At 34.3% G+C, this 15456-nt stretch overlaps 1 protein-coding gene across 1 annotated transcript in view; it reads right to left on the bottom strand.

Moving 5' to 3' along the window:
• The window catches only part of NIPBL (NIPBL cohesin loading factor), a 184513-nt gene that overhangs the window by 54752 nt on the left and 114305 nt on the right, over positions 1-15456 (bottom strand). Inside the window, exons 11-15 of the mRNA XM_069492818.1 lie at positions 9178-9360; positions 4459-4656; positions 4136-4207; positions 3946-4035; positions 1884-1987 (exon numbers count right to left, since the gene is read on the bottom strand). Of these exons, the coding sequence (XP_069348919.1) occupies positions 1884-1987; positions 3946-4035; positions 4136-4207; positions 4459-4656; positions 9178-9360 (647 nt within the window). The remainder of the gene's footprint in view (positions 1-1883; positions 1988-3945; positions 4036-4135; positions 4208-4458; positions 4657-9177; positions 9361-15456) is intronic.

Genomic DNA, 15456 nt, shown 5'->3' with positions numbered 1-15456 from the left:
AAAGAAAACTTTCCCACTTAGAACCTCTATTCAAATCTGAATTATGTAAAGAATTAATCCCTTGTTTCTGAAAGACAAGGAAACACAAAATAGGCACATATGCATATTACTAACTCTACTCTTACCATATATCTAAATAAGACAGTTTATTCTATACCTGGTCCTCTGCCCTTGTGGCAGTGACACTGAACATGCATGCATATGAACACACACACAGGAAAGACTTCATTTGTTGATTTAAACATTATCACATGGCTTTCACACTACAGTGTTATTCAGTAGTTACTTAAAATCTAAAATAGCATTTTGAATAACAGAAGCATGAAATTGTGAATGATAAAAGTTATGAATGTGAGATAGCATTGCTCTATTTAGTAGAAATCTATTATTATTTTTAAATGTCTCCTATTTTGTATCTTACAAAGGATGCTTTCTCTGTTTAAAAATTTAGTAGTCCATTTGAAGGTTCTGTCAGGATGCAACCGTTACTTATATTCTCATGATTGAATAGTTCTTTTAGACTCCTAGCATGCAGTTAGGACACTCGACCAAATAGGTCAGAAGAGCCAAATGGGAGATCAAGAGAGCAACTGACATTAAGTCCAATTTCATTACTCAGGCTGGATAGAAGAAGCCAGTTCCCCCAAAGATTGCTTGAAATCATTTCAGAACAGATTAAAATTACTTGCTGAGACTTTTGACAAAACTCCCACACTTTGAAAATACTTGGCAAATTTGCCTTTTGAAATAGTTAGAAATATTAGCTACATGTAATTATGGAACTTATAAAATAAATACCTAAGATTGGCACTGGGACCTCAGAAAAATGTTGATATATTTCCATACATAAATCAATATATTCCTAACTGTACACTGTAATATCAATGTGAATTAAAAGCACATTAATCCTTGGTTTAGTATGAGATACGTCTGTCTTTAAAAATCAAATTCATGGCACATTCATTACTTGGAATATAGGCAATATTGAAACAAATAAAAAAATGAATAATTGATTATATTTTAAGTTTGTAAAAACACCAAAATATTTTCTAGGTTAGGCTACTTTAAAATTGTAAAATTGAAAAAAACTAAATAAACAGGCTTAAATGGTTTAGAATTAATTCCACAGATAAACATAATCTTTTATTAATTCTTTTATTATTCTTAAAGAACAAGTCATTATGTCTACATTATAGACCAGGAAACTTAAGACTCCGAGTAGATGATTCTATACAAGAGGGACCCTGGTTAGAAAAGGAGGAGAAGGGAATTGTCTTGAAATTGCATTTGCATAGCAACCATGCAGTAGTTTAGGAGGTGGGTGGTAGCTGATACAGATTATGGGAAGCCACCTCTTGATGCTGCCACTACTGTCTGAAGTTTTCAATGAAAAAATATTCTGCTATTCCATTAGTGCAATGAGACTACTTCTTAGTAACAGAGAGCTCATAGGAAAGACAGCTCACAAAAGCTATCATAAACCCTACAGCAATTGAGGCCACACATTTATTAACAATTAATTTAAAAACTGCAACATTTTATAGCATAGGTAAGTAATGTTGAAATTATACCTTTACCTTTTTCACGACCCTAAATGACTAAAACAAATGTCAAAGAAAAATTTAATGTATTTCTACATTTAATCTAAATATTTGAGAAAATGAAAAAGAAAACTGAAAAAAAATCAAGGCCCATGCCTCTTCCAATGTAGTAATATAACTCTCTTTAGAATAATTTGCAGAATATTTCTTTTATTCAACTTTTTTAAAAAGAAGAAATAATTCATTTAGACTTTCTGAAGGCAACCATGAATTTTTTCATAATTATTTTACTTCATAATTTACCCCGAAAACCTTAAACTAAATTTTACTTAAGTGAGATACCTTATCCATTATACCCATTGCTTTAATTTTAGCAGATTCACTGCCAAGTTCATTAAGCTGATGTTTTCCTAAGAGCAGTTCCTGAGGGATTTCATCATCATCACCTGAAAAACCAAACAAACATAAACATAGTTTAGATAAACCAAACAGCTCAAAATGACAAGCTTAATTTTTTAATATAATTGTTGGACACAAAAACAGATATAAACAAGCTAAATAAATAACAACTTAAAAGGCATCTGTAAACCTCAAATAAACCCTGAAGGGAAAGAAGACAGGAATTAAAATTAGATTTCTGACTAAGATGGGAAGACGAGATAGATATCTTGTCTTTACCACTTTGGATATACTGTTGACCCTTCTCAACCATGCTTTCTGCCTCAGGATGCTGATCTATATGGACTACATCAACAGTCTCCCAATGCCCTCTGGCGTCTGTTTGGGTTCAGCCAGTAGGGTGCCCTGTCAGAAGATCAAAGAGAAGGAGAGTGAGGTCAGGGTATTTTTATCCCTGACTCTTTACAAGGTCTCCTCAAGATGGCTCTGTCCTCTGACCAAAAGGTACCACTTCTTTCAAAGCTCTACATTTTTTCCCCACTGAGTAAGTTCTGGTGACTTCCCTTTACCCATATTCTTTTGGGTATAGGGGTGGTAACAGCTTCATGGCTGTTAACCCTGAGTTCTGGCACTATTATGCCCCTACCATTGTAATAGTCTCTTTGTAAATAACTCCTCTTCAAATTATCCTAATTTGATAGTGCCATCTGCCTTCCTTTTAGGACCCTAAATGATACAGAAGACAATTTCTCAGCACAGAATTGAAAAGTTTTAAAAAAGATGAAACTCATACCCAACAAATACTTTCAAAATAAAGAGCAATATACCCCTTAAGGCATTCTCAAATAAATGGCCTTATACCAAAATTAATGTATGCCATCCATATAACTTTTGTATAAATTAGGTGTTAGTGATTTTACCAGCTGAAGCTGGCAAAAGATTATTGAGAGTAAAAAACACATTATAAGTAGTGTTTTTATAAACATATTTTTATATTTATAGATATAATCTTTATATATTATTGTAAAAGTAATGTATGAATATAACATTAATCCTTCTGTATTCTAATTGGTTTATTATTTTGTTTTCCATATTAGAGTCTGTATTCCCTAAGTCAGGGGCTAGGGTCTTACTTATTTTGTACCTCTAGTACTTAACATACTACTTGTACATAGTAAGTATTCAACAAATATTAGCCACCAAAATAAATGAACAGATGAATGGATCCCTATTTCTGTATCTTTGCTCCTATCAGTACCTTCATTATAGGATCTACTCAAGCTTCACTTGCATAAAGACTTCCTTAATTACTCTAACCTACAGTGGGAACTGTACTCAGGATTCTTAAGACACTACCAACACTTAACTAATTTAGTACTGAAGTTTTTAGTTTCTAGATAACATGGAATAGATAAGACCCTGCAACTAGACTTCAAGTTTCTTGATAGCACAGATCATGCCTCTGCATCCACTAAAGCAGCGGTCCCCAGCCTTTTTGGCACCAGGAACTGGTTTCATCAAAGATGATTTTTCCACAGACCAGGAGTAGGGGTTAGGGGCGGTTTCAGGATGATTCTAGTGCACTGCATTTATGGTGTAGTCAAACCTCTCTGCTAATGATAATCTGTATTTGCAGCTGCTCCCCAGCACTAGCATCACTGCCTTCAGATCACCAGGCGTAAGATTCTCATAAGGAGTGTGCAACCCAGATGCCTCACATGCCCAGTTTACAGTAGGGTTCGTGTGTCTATGAGAATCTAACGTTGCTGCTGATCTGATGGCAGGCCATGCTTATGCAGTGATGCGAGCGATGGGAAGTGGCAATAAATACAGATGAAGCATCACTTGCTCACCCCGCTCACCTCCTGCTGTGTGGCCTGGTTCCTAGGCCACCAATTGGTACCAATCCATGGCCCAGGGGTTGGGGACCGCAGCTCTAGAGTAAATAGCAGAAAGCTAGACTCATAAAGTATCGGTAAACAAATACATTTTAAATTGATTTTACCAAACGCAGTAAAATCCATATCTTCCAAATTATCCAAAATATTCTCAATTGAGGCTGTGAATCTCTTAAAAGTTGAAGAGTCCATCATTTCTGCAAGAGAGAAAAAATAATTTATTATGTTCACATTCCAAGTAGACAAGTGAAGCTGAAGACTATGAATAAAGACAAATTAAATAAACTAAAATGTTACCCTCAGGTGTTAGTTTTGGTTCATAAGCTTTCCTTTTCTTCTGTTTTTCTTTTTTCTTCATTTTTCTAGCAACTAAAATGAACAAAAAGAAATACTGATATGCAGAAATGACAACTTAAAATACTGCCATTTTTGTTTTTTCATTTCTTCCTGAACATTAATTAAATACTTAAACAATAACCACTGCAAATCCAAACTAAAGATATACTTTTGTTGATTAAAAATTAGTTCTTAACTCATAAAAAGATATAAAATATTTTTCAAGTTAAAGCCCTAAATTTAAATTGGTTTATGTAAGAAATCTGTTGACACTGATAAATTACCCTCACTAAGGCTGGGAGGAGGAGAATAATCTTCCATGTCAGAATCTGATGGACTTCGGTTTCGATAACGACCACCACCCGAACTCCTTCTTCCTTCATGAGCGTGGCCACTTCTCCTATGATCCCCAGAGCTTCTTCTGTCACGCTCTTCATATTCCCAAGCTTTATCATCATCTTTTTTATGTCGTTTCCTAGAGGCTAGAAGCAAATCCCCATGACAAATAATTTACCTCATTTAAAAAGACTATTAAAATGTACTTTACAAATGAACCACATGGGGAAAAATATCTTTATTCCATGGGTCTAGAAAATTATGAGCAATTTTGTCTATCCAGAAGTTTAAATTATGGTACAAAAAGAGTATCACTAATTTTAGCATGATTTATCTGGAGTTAAAGATTTTTACATGAACTTAATTTGCTAATAAATACAGATAGGAAGGTTCTTGGAATAAATCTACGGTGCTCATTTCAATAAAAGGCATTCAGCAAGTCAGTAAAGGTTAAATCTAAACCTCAAGATTATCGCTTGTAAAACAAACTTTATTTAGAATTTGGATGAAAAACAGAACCACCTTAAAGCATTTAGATTACTGATGGGTAGAAGGGTTTGGAGGAAAAGTCACCTTTTGAGAAAGTGTTACAGAATATGAGTAACCATGTATACCATCAATTAATAGCTAAGTTAAACCCATAATTAGCAATAAATACCGTAAACCCTGACGACCTAACATCACAAGCCTACAGAGACAGAATAAACCTGTATAGTTGTAAATACTCACATAATTGAATTCAGTTCTCCAACAACAGGCTTGCTTAAACCCAAGAAAAAAAACTTCTAAGTTTACACACACTACATAAGCATGTTTACATGTTACCTTCAATCTTTTCCCCATCCTTCCAGAGGTCTAAGCATTCTGCTAAAATCACCAGTACTGACAGGAGCCTCTAGGCAGACCTGGCAAACAGATTTCATCTGACACATCAACTATGACCAACTGGTAATAGCTGCCTAGAGCATTATGTTGAAAATAATTCTGAGCCCCAAGAAAGCATCATAGTTCAGCAAGAAAGACTGATTAGAAAATGTCTGCAGTAAGAGCTGGAGGGCAGTGCAAGTGACAAATATTTACCATACCTGCTCTAGGGTGTAGACATCACCAAGTTAAAACCAGGGTACAGAACTGATGCGTCCTACTTTAAAATCATATACTGGTTATTGTAGTAGGTGACCACTTGTTGCTGACAATGATAAATTTTCTAGGCTGTTGTTTGACTCCCTGGCCTCCTAATGACTGGCTTCTTTTCTGAATCCCTAACTGTGATACATACAAAAATACTCAAGACAAATGTCTTGCTTACATCCTCTACTTGGGTGAGATTTAAGGATACCAACCTCTGGCCCATGCACTCTGTTCTACACTCGTGCCATTGTCCTCGTGTGGCTAATAAATGTCTATACCCTGGCTAATCTCACCCTTGCGTGCGGCCCTATCTATCCATTCCTTTTCAAAAATCTAGTTGGATACTACTTCTGGACCCTTCTATCCAATCTATGGACAACACGGCAGAAAAAAGTCATTTTGTTCACTCTTGTTTGTGGTCACAGGTTTGGCATAGCAAGACAATTCATATAAAGGACAAATATAAATGGACATATTTAAATCTTCAATGGTTTTCTTCACAATTCAGCATAAATTTGGTTATGAAGTATGTGAGGAGAGGTAGGACTTTTCCCCTTTTATGATTAGGGTATGTCCTAGTACATTAGGCTTGCTCACGTACGAACGTAAGTAGAGAGTATGTGTGTGTGTGTATTTGTGTGACAGAGAAACACGTCATTTTTGTATAGTATTCACTAAATGTTTTTTTCACAAGTATTGATATTCCTACCAAATACAAGGGATGACAGCTAATAAGCAAATTAGTTCACAAAGTAGTATTTTACAACCTCAAATGTGACCTACTTTAGTCCTTTTGCATTTTAATTAATTTCCTAAAAAATCCATTTCAAGCATTTATCCTGAGTAGAAAATGCTTGAAAAATCTTACAGTTGTTCACAATTACATAGAATATACTGTATTGGTGGTAATTGTCCATAAGCCTTGGAGATTTTATTTCACATTTACCAAACTTTAGGCAATTTGAATAAAAATGGGATGGCAAATTACGAAAAAAACCCAACCTCTGTGACACACCATGTGTTGCAAAGAGGTTATTAGGGTCCCAACTTTTTGTGGCTAATTTGTTCTTTCTCCGTTTCCCTTATTATCCTGAAGATGCAGGGGAGGGGAAGAAACTCAACAGAGAGGTATATAAAATATGACTTGGGTGTTCTCTACCCTCCCTTTCCAAATTTCACCTATATCTCTCTTTAGCTTCTTACGTGCCTCCTTCTTCATCCTCCCTGGGCACCCAGTGACCTTATATTTGTGCTATGGCCATCCAAATCTGTGTGTCCCAACTTTCAAAGTTACCCTTCAGTCCTTTCTCCTATCCTTCAATAAAACTATTTCCTTGGTTTTAGATTTTAGGGAACCAATTTGATTAAACTGCAGTAAAACCTTAAGTTTCAGAAAGTCTCTCTCTCTCTCAAAGAATCATGTTTCTAACTCATGCTCTCATCATACTTTTACATTTTGTACTGTGCTACATGTTTTCCACATTGTTTTTGCTGCAATATGACAATTTGGTTGTTTATCAACAACCGATTGGACTTCTTTCACCACTCAAATCAGTGGCCTCAGTGTCCAATTTTCTATAGCTAGTTGTATAGAAATAAACCTAGTAATATCCTAGGGTGGCTTAAAAAAGAAAAGAAAAAAGAATAAAGAAAAGAAAAGAGAAAAGAAAAAAACCCCAGAAAAACAGGAAGCTACTCTGATATCTCTTAAAAAACCTTCTAGAGAAACTTTTTTTCCCCCAGGAACCCCTCTTGAAGTTCAGGTTCTCTAAATAAGTAACACTAGCTTTCAATATACTTGGGCATATCTACAACTGGATCCATGACTATAAGATGAAGCTATGAGCCCCCAAAAGATGAGACAATATCTCTCATAATAGAAAGCAAGCTAAAGAACAGTGGCTACACTGACGGCAAACTACTCTCCACTATTTTACACTTGGTGGACATTTCTGATTATGTTATCCTTTCTACTTAACTGTGAGGTAGCTTCAGAAGTTTCATCAACTTAGCAATGCAGGTAGCCACTATCAATCAACTGGCTTTGAAGTGTTATTTGAAATCAAACTCTAATTCAGGGACTCCTCTTTCTCAGCTGTTCTAGAAATGGGTGATATATTAGGGCGAGAGAGGGAGAGTAGTGAGGCATGTATGTAAAGGGGAATAAGTTTCTAGGCCACCATATTTCCTTTCTCCTCTCACTTTCCAGAGCTCACCATGTCCCCATATGACCAAAATGTTTGCTTATAATAAAAAAATTAACTTTAGCCATTTTAATATACTGCATGTAAACACATCTCATGATAATACAAATTATAACACTTATACATATAATTAAATGTCAATTAACTTTGTTGTATATTTTATTTCAGTTTTAAAACTTTGTTCAGATCTGTTCAGTATTCATAATCTACTGCTCATTGCTCAAGAGCTCACAATTTTAAAAAGATCAGAGTAAATGAACATTGACTTTGGAGGAGGTGAAGGGCTTCCATCAGCAATATACATTTAAAAATGGCAGCATGCATCTGTCCTTCCTGCCCTTGCTTGTCACACCTCAATCTATGGACACTAGGTGGAAAAGGTAGAACACACTGGTGGTCTTCCCACTTCTTTTGGTCATTATGTCTAAGTCAGTTGGCACACAAGTGAAGATCTCCCATAGTCTGTTTCCACTGAATGCCGTTTAAGTCAAACAAGGTTGCTGACCCCTCTTGGCTAGGCTCAATTCTCTTGCTCCAGAAGAAGGAAGATAGGGATAAAAGAGAAGAACTTTTTCAGTGGACCAGTAGGAAGACAGGCGAGGTATAGCAAGTCTAGTGCAAAGACAGGTGATCACAGTGTTGTAGAGAGGTAGCTGTGTAGTGAAGAAGCCAGCTCTGGAAAACAGTGAAACAAGGGAGGAATTCCAGGACATAGCTGGGCAAAAAGGAGAAGCCAGGTCCAAACCACACAGATAATCTGCAATGTGGCTAATCCATTCATAATTTAGTGATAGTATGGTTTTAAATATTTCTTCATCTGGCTATCTCCTACGTGTCCTTCAAAACTCAACTCAAGTGTCACCTCTTCCAGTAAGCACTCCCTGAACCCCCACTCTGATTTTGATGCCAATCCAATGTGTTCCCATAGCACCCTGGATTGACTGTTATCACTGTACCTTTCTCACTGTACCACAATTGTTTATTTACATATTTCCCCCATTAGACTGAAGGCTCTTTGAAGACAGGGGCCATATCTTATTTGTATTTTTATTCTTAGTGCCTAGCATATAGTAGGAGCTCAATAAATGTTTGCTAAATGCATACAGAAACACACTTGTGTTTTTAAACACTAATTATAGCTCATTTAAAGTTTTTTTCTTGGTGCCAACCGATCTCATCTTTCATACATTTTTAAAGTACAAATAAAAAAACTTGCTATACTGTATTAAGAATTAAGGTCACTGTGCTCTTGCTAACCCCCCAAATTATGAATGAGACAAATACATAAATCTGATTTTAAATTCTAAAATAATAAAGTTATGTGATACTTACATTCAAAAGCTTCATCACTATCATTATCTTCATCTGAACTGATTTCAGCATATTTTGGCTTTTCATTAACTGTGCTACGCTTGCGTTTGTTCATTTTCACACGTTCACAAAGTGGCATGGTGGATTCAATTTCTGCCAGGAGTTCAGGGGGTAATTCTTTTAACACTGATTGATCTATACTACCTATTAATGAAAGGTAAAAAAAAAATTTAAATCTGAAGATAAAAGGAAAATTTTAACTAAATTAGCACAGTAAAAACAAGATATTAGTATTTATGTTTTCTAAGTCACATTTTTAACAAAACACTATTATGTCACAACTATAATACTCAACCCTAACTAATAATACAATTTATATATGTGTGTATATACATATGTATGTATATATAGTTATATAACAACTTTAAAAATATGACACGTATTACCATAATAAAGGGTAGTTATAATATCAGTTTTTTATATAATACCTTCATTTGTCGGCACTGACCAAAAACTTTCTCAAACTAGGGATCCACTGACATTACCAAGTGGCTTTGTGGTTAGAGGTACATCTCACATTCTTGGTAGTGCCCAAATTTGTTTCGTACAGGTCTGGAGCAGACCGGTAGAGTTTGAAACTAATGTTACTCCTCAGTATAAATGAGAAGAGTTGGAGGACACTTACCACCCCTCCTTCTCTTCCTCTATGATCTTGGCAGTTGTGTATGGTGGCTGGGATAAGAGCTTTATGTATGCTTTTACCTATCATCACTGCCTATTTGAGAAGTATGGTAATGCCTTTAGCATTATGGAGCATTTCTTCAAACAGACAAACCAATATACACATTTAACTGAAGAACACAGAAACTTGTAAGGTAGGATATATAGACCACAAATATTTTAACATATAAATCTCTATAACTAAAAATGGTAAATTCAAATGTTACAAAATAACTTCATATCTTCTCATGAAAGAGTAAAGACAGGATAAAAATAAACATATTACAATAAGAGCCATTAACATCATACTATCTCATCCTATACACACATACACACAAATATACACACAGTTTCTATGAAGAAATAAATTGTTAATATTTATCTTCTTGACAATTTAAAAATAAATTAGAAGTAGCAAAAACTATTTATTCAAGATAATTTGCCCCTGATGACTACTAAAGATGACAATTTTAACTTACTTTAGTTACCAATGTAAATCTTTGAGTGAGAATAAAAATGATGTCTTACCTGATAAATTTTATGAATTGGGAGCAAAGAGTACCTTAGTGGTTTATAGCAGGTTATATTAGTAACTTATAATCAACATTAACACTATCCTTTATAACATTGACTATCCATTATATCTTTTATAATGATAATAATACTCGTGTAAAGAATAAAAATAAATCATGACAAAAAGAAGTAGGTATCAATTAAAACATATTTCACAGCCTCAAGAATATACAATAACTAAAAATACAGAATACAAAATATTAATCTTAATGGAATAATAATTCTTTTTTATTCTCCTGAAGCTTTTATTCAAATCATGAAGGAATTATCTCAGTGACTTTCAGCCTTCTGTTCTTCTAAGGACAGGCATAGCAACAATTTTACCCAACAAACATGCAATACTGGTGACTACTGGTAAGATTCCAAAGACTTCACTGCTGAGAATCCTGACTCATTGAGTTTAACTTAGATCTGTGTAATTTTCAAATCATGTAACTTTTCTTTGTATTGGCTTTCTTAACTAAATGTTATCAGTGAGTGCCATTTTAAAGAATACTGGCAGAGGTAGATCAATTTTAGCTTTGCATTGTCATTATCTTCAGCCCCAGGCTGAACACATGTTGCATTTCATTTATAAGTCTTTAATGCTTAGAACACCTCTAACTATATATGTGGTTTTTTGATGGAGGATCATGTTTTCTAGCATACATCTTCCCTTTTCCAGATGACCTAAATATTAAGTATATTTATACAGATGGTCAATAAATGCTTTCTGAGTACTTAACTCTATGGTTCACAATTTCTTATGCTCATTTACTAACGTACTTCCTATATAGCTCCTGCATTGCTATATTTTATAGACAAATGAAGACAATTCCAAAATCTTTAAAAATGAGAACTAATTTTTTGTAACACTTAAAACATTACAATCTTTTGGGGTTTGAAAATATGGATAACCCAAAGAATTTGGCCAGTTTAGCCCTTCGTGGGATTTTTTAAAAAGCCAATTTACCTAACTGATTATTCTGCTTAGACTGAATTCACATCACAAAGACATACTGATTTGATACTAATAACCCAGAATTAATATTATCCTGCAGATAAATATAGACTGGGCAACAGAGTGAGAACCTGTCTCAAAACAAACAAAAAAACAAAAAAAAATAATAGTCAAAGGTTTAAATATGTACTGGTACTTGTACTCTTTCTACAATGGTTATTATGTCCCCAGAGCAAGGACGCTACTCTCTTCTTTCTCTCTCTTTTTATAAAAATTCCTTACAATAACCAAACATGGACAACCTGTGTCTTTTATAAAGCAGGTACCATTTACTCACAGTAGTTTATCCTCTCTTATTACCTTCATCAATGAGAATACTACCAAATTTAAGAGCTCTAGTATTTTCTAGATCATTTGAACCTCTCTGTACAGCTTTCAAAGTTAAAGCACTATAATTCAAAGACTAAATGTTTTATTTCTGAAGAAGACCCAACTATTAATTTTTAAAAATCCATCAATGGTTAATGTCTCTCAATATACTGTCCTCCAAAAGTGAACCCTGTTTCATTTTGGGAACAGAATTGTCTATTCCACAGGTTTATGCATTTTCTGAATTAATCACATTTTTTCTTCCTTTTTATGAAATACTTTATAAATTGGATCAGCCAAGTCCTTTGATTAGAAAGGATAAGAAACAAAATGCTCGACTTTCCCATACTTGGGCTCAGGATCTTTAATATGTCATCAAGGATCCAGACAACTCAGTTCCTGTAGAATAAATCATTTTATGTGAGTAAAATTATCCATATAACTTATCTGGTCACATTCTTTTCCCTAAATTAGGAAATAATCCATTAAATACAAAGATGATGTCTTGCTTTTTCTTTATATATGATGATATAATTCAGGGACTGATCATTTTTGGGATTATTGTTGTTTGCCAAGTCATTTGTTCTTAAAATCTAAAGTTTTGCTAGTGCTTTATGATTACCTTTCTCATTTCTTTTGTCCCAACTATATTATTCCTTAAATCAGGTGTCAGAATTACCATAACATTTTATGTTAGTGGCTTGACAGATAATACCATTAAATCACAATTTTGTGAGATACTACTACATTTTCAGCTTTTGTACGTGTATTTCAGTAAATACGGTCCACCTCAACATTCTGGCTTTAATAAAGCTAAGGAACACATTTACTCATAGATATGACACATTTTAGCAATCTCGGATTTCTAGCATAAATCCTTTGTACTAGCATATTTTCTAGATAATTAAGATCAGAAGTCATCAGAAGACTTAAAATTTCAAAGAAACAATGATTTGATAACAATGCATTTTGTTTTGTTTTTTTAAACAGTAAAACAACCCTGAGATTAAAATCAATCAGCTCAATTAATAAATCCTTTGACACTGAAGCTTCAGTCAATGGAAACTAGTCATGTCCAGAAACAAAACTAAGAACTTCACATAAATCTTCAAATTTTATAAATCATAAAAAAATCTTGGGTAGATACAATGTAACAGGTCAGTGACAATTCTTCCACTAATCTACTTATACAACACAGAAATAGGATCAAATGGGTCTTTTAACTTCAATTAAAGGTAAGCAGGGACAAAAAGAAAAAAAGAAAAACTCAATAATGTAGGTTGTGAATCTGTCCCTCTAATGACCCTAAGTGAGCTAATACTGTTTGAAGACACATATTTTTCGGTACACATGGTTCCTAAATGCAAACCAACTACCTTTATAAGCCACTGATAGGGAACTCATCTAAAAAGTATGAACTACTGATGATAGAACCCTGAAAAAAACAGTCATATTTGAGAGGCAGAAACAAAGGGAGGCAACCTGAAGAGAAATGGAAAAAGTGTGGGCTTAAACTATGAAATCAGAACACTGAATGTTCCACAGGGACTCCACGGCATCTAACCCGATGGCAAAACTGAAGACTGTGCACTAGGGACAAAAATTCTCAGTGACTGTAGGTAAATGGAAGATTGGTGAATAAAAGATTTGTGGTCACAAAATACTGGCCTCAGAGGAAGAACTTTGACGTGTGCCTGAACAATTATTTGGAAAGAGCAATAGAAAACTAGGAGAAAGGAAATACCACTTTATGGCACTAAGGCTCATAGGTTGAGTAAAAATGAGTGGAATGAAATGCCACCGCCTCTACAATAGATGTTAATAGTTATCAGGGTAATAACAAGGGGACCTATTTATAACTGAGGGGGCAAGATCTTAATTTAAGTGAACAGAGAGGATCAGTTAGACCACATCACAAGAGCGTCAGTCAGACAATAAACAATTAGAGGGGTTTACATTTTATGTGATGGTTCATGGTAACCTGAAGTGATGCATGATGAAATAATCTGGCACAAAGTTGCCTTAATTTTGGTAATGAGGCAGAGATCCCAGACACTGGCTGGAAGCCTAATAATGCTTGTTCAGGCTTACAAATTTTTTTTTTAAAAAATTAAAAAATGGAAGCCTAGCAAACGGTCATTCATCTGTGGGTGAGGAAAGGGTGGCAAGGGTCAAATCTACAGCTATTCTCTCTTTCGGATGGCCTCTGAGAAATACTCCTGAAACTAAAAAAATCATGATAACCTAACAAATGGGAAGTCTCCTTTTTAATTTTAGCCAGTATTTGTCAAGTTGTAGCTTATGACTCATAAGCAAGTTATGAAATCAGTTTTGTGGGTCTTGACCAGCAGTTGTGTTAAAAGAGAACACAAAAGAAAATGTCAGTGTTTTGCCTGTGCTAAGGGTAGGTATTGTTAGTATGTGATTGTATGTGCGTATTAGGACACAACATACATTCAAATTATTTCTTACCTTAGGTCACAATCAAAAAAAGTTTGAAAGTCCTTTAAACTATAGTTGCTACCTCTCTCAAAATAGGAGTATCAATTCAGATTGAAAGGTTCTTTCTACGTTAATCTAAGTGTGTGCTCAGCCCAATGTTTCTTAAGCTACAGGCTGAATGAAAGATAAATAATAATATGAATAATATATTTAAAACTAGTCAAACTTATTTTACTCATAACTTGATAGAATATTGGCTACCTTATATCAGAGAGCTTAATTATCTACATCTGTAATTCTGATATAAAAGTTGCTAATGTTACATTTTTGAAGCCCTGTTAAAATAAAACCTTAGATTATTCAGAATTTCTTTTAATTATTTTTGATGTAAATCTTTTTAAAAAGCACTATACCCATCTCTCTTTTTTTAACAAGACAACTTCTTGATTCATAGTCATTATTGAAAAGATCAAGTTTTCCACTATGCTGTACATGGCAATGCCTTTAGAAGTTAACTGGGATACATAAGGCTACTCTGATACATAAGGCTACTCTAAGACCATATTAAATGATTCAGGATTTGCTTCTGAGTTCTGTAGGTCTGCTTGTAATTTGCTGGAATATGTAAACCAAGACTCTGCTAAAAGTATAGAAAAAATATAAGACACAACAAATGGTGTTCAGAATCTTTAACCCGTTTATACCATTTTTGGAAATTTATCCCAAGGAAATTTATTCAACAAAACAAAAAAAGCTCTATGTAGAAAAATGTTTAGACCAGTTTTATCTATTGTAAGCTTAAAATGTCCAACAATTGGGTAACGCACTAGTAGATCACATTAAAGGACAATTAGGAATATTGCTGGTACAAAGACAGAATGCAAAATGATAAATATATGATGTTGCATCTATGTAAAAGGTGTCTGTAACTGTAGTGAAAGTAAGTGAATGTAAATACACTAACTATAATCTATACTGAGACATGAATTTCCCTTAAGAAATACAAGTTATATTTTAGGGAAATAAGAAAAAGGTCAATGATATTTGTGAGGGATTAGATGTTTCTTGAAGATGGTGGATTCTCAACAGAGATGAGGTGGGATGAGGCAAGAGCAGTGGAGGAGTGAGGACAGGAGCAAAGAAGTAGGAGTTGGCAGTACATAGTTTTAGAGCATTCTGGGTAAGTTTGAGTAGTCTTCCCTGGACATAGCAAGATATCAAATAGGGAGAAAAAGTAGTTAAACCTGTAAAGGTAG

This window comes from Eulemur rufifrons, chromosome 17 (genome assembly GCF_041146395.1).
Source record: "Eulemur rufifrons isolate Redbay chromosome 17, OSU_ERuf_1, whole genome shotgun sequence".
NCBI classification, from domain to species: Eukaryota; Metazoa; Chordata; class Mammalia; order Primates; family Lemuridae; genus Eulemur; species Eulemur rufifrons.
Note: the sequence above shows the minus strand (reverse complement) of the source record. Positions and strands in the feature narration are given on the sequence as shown.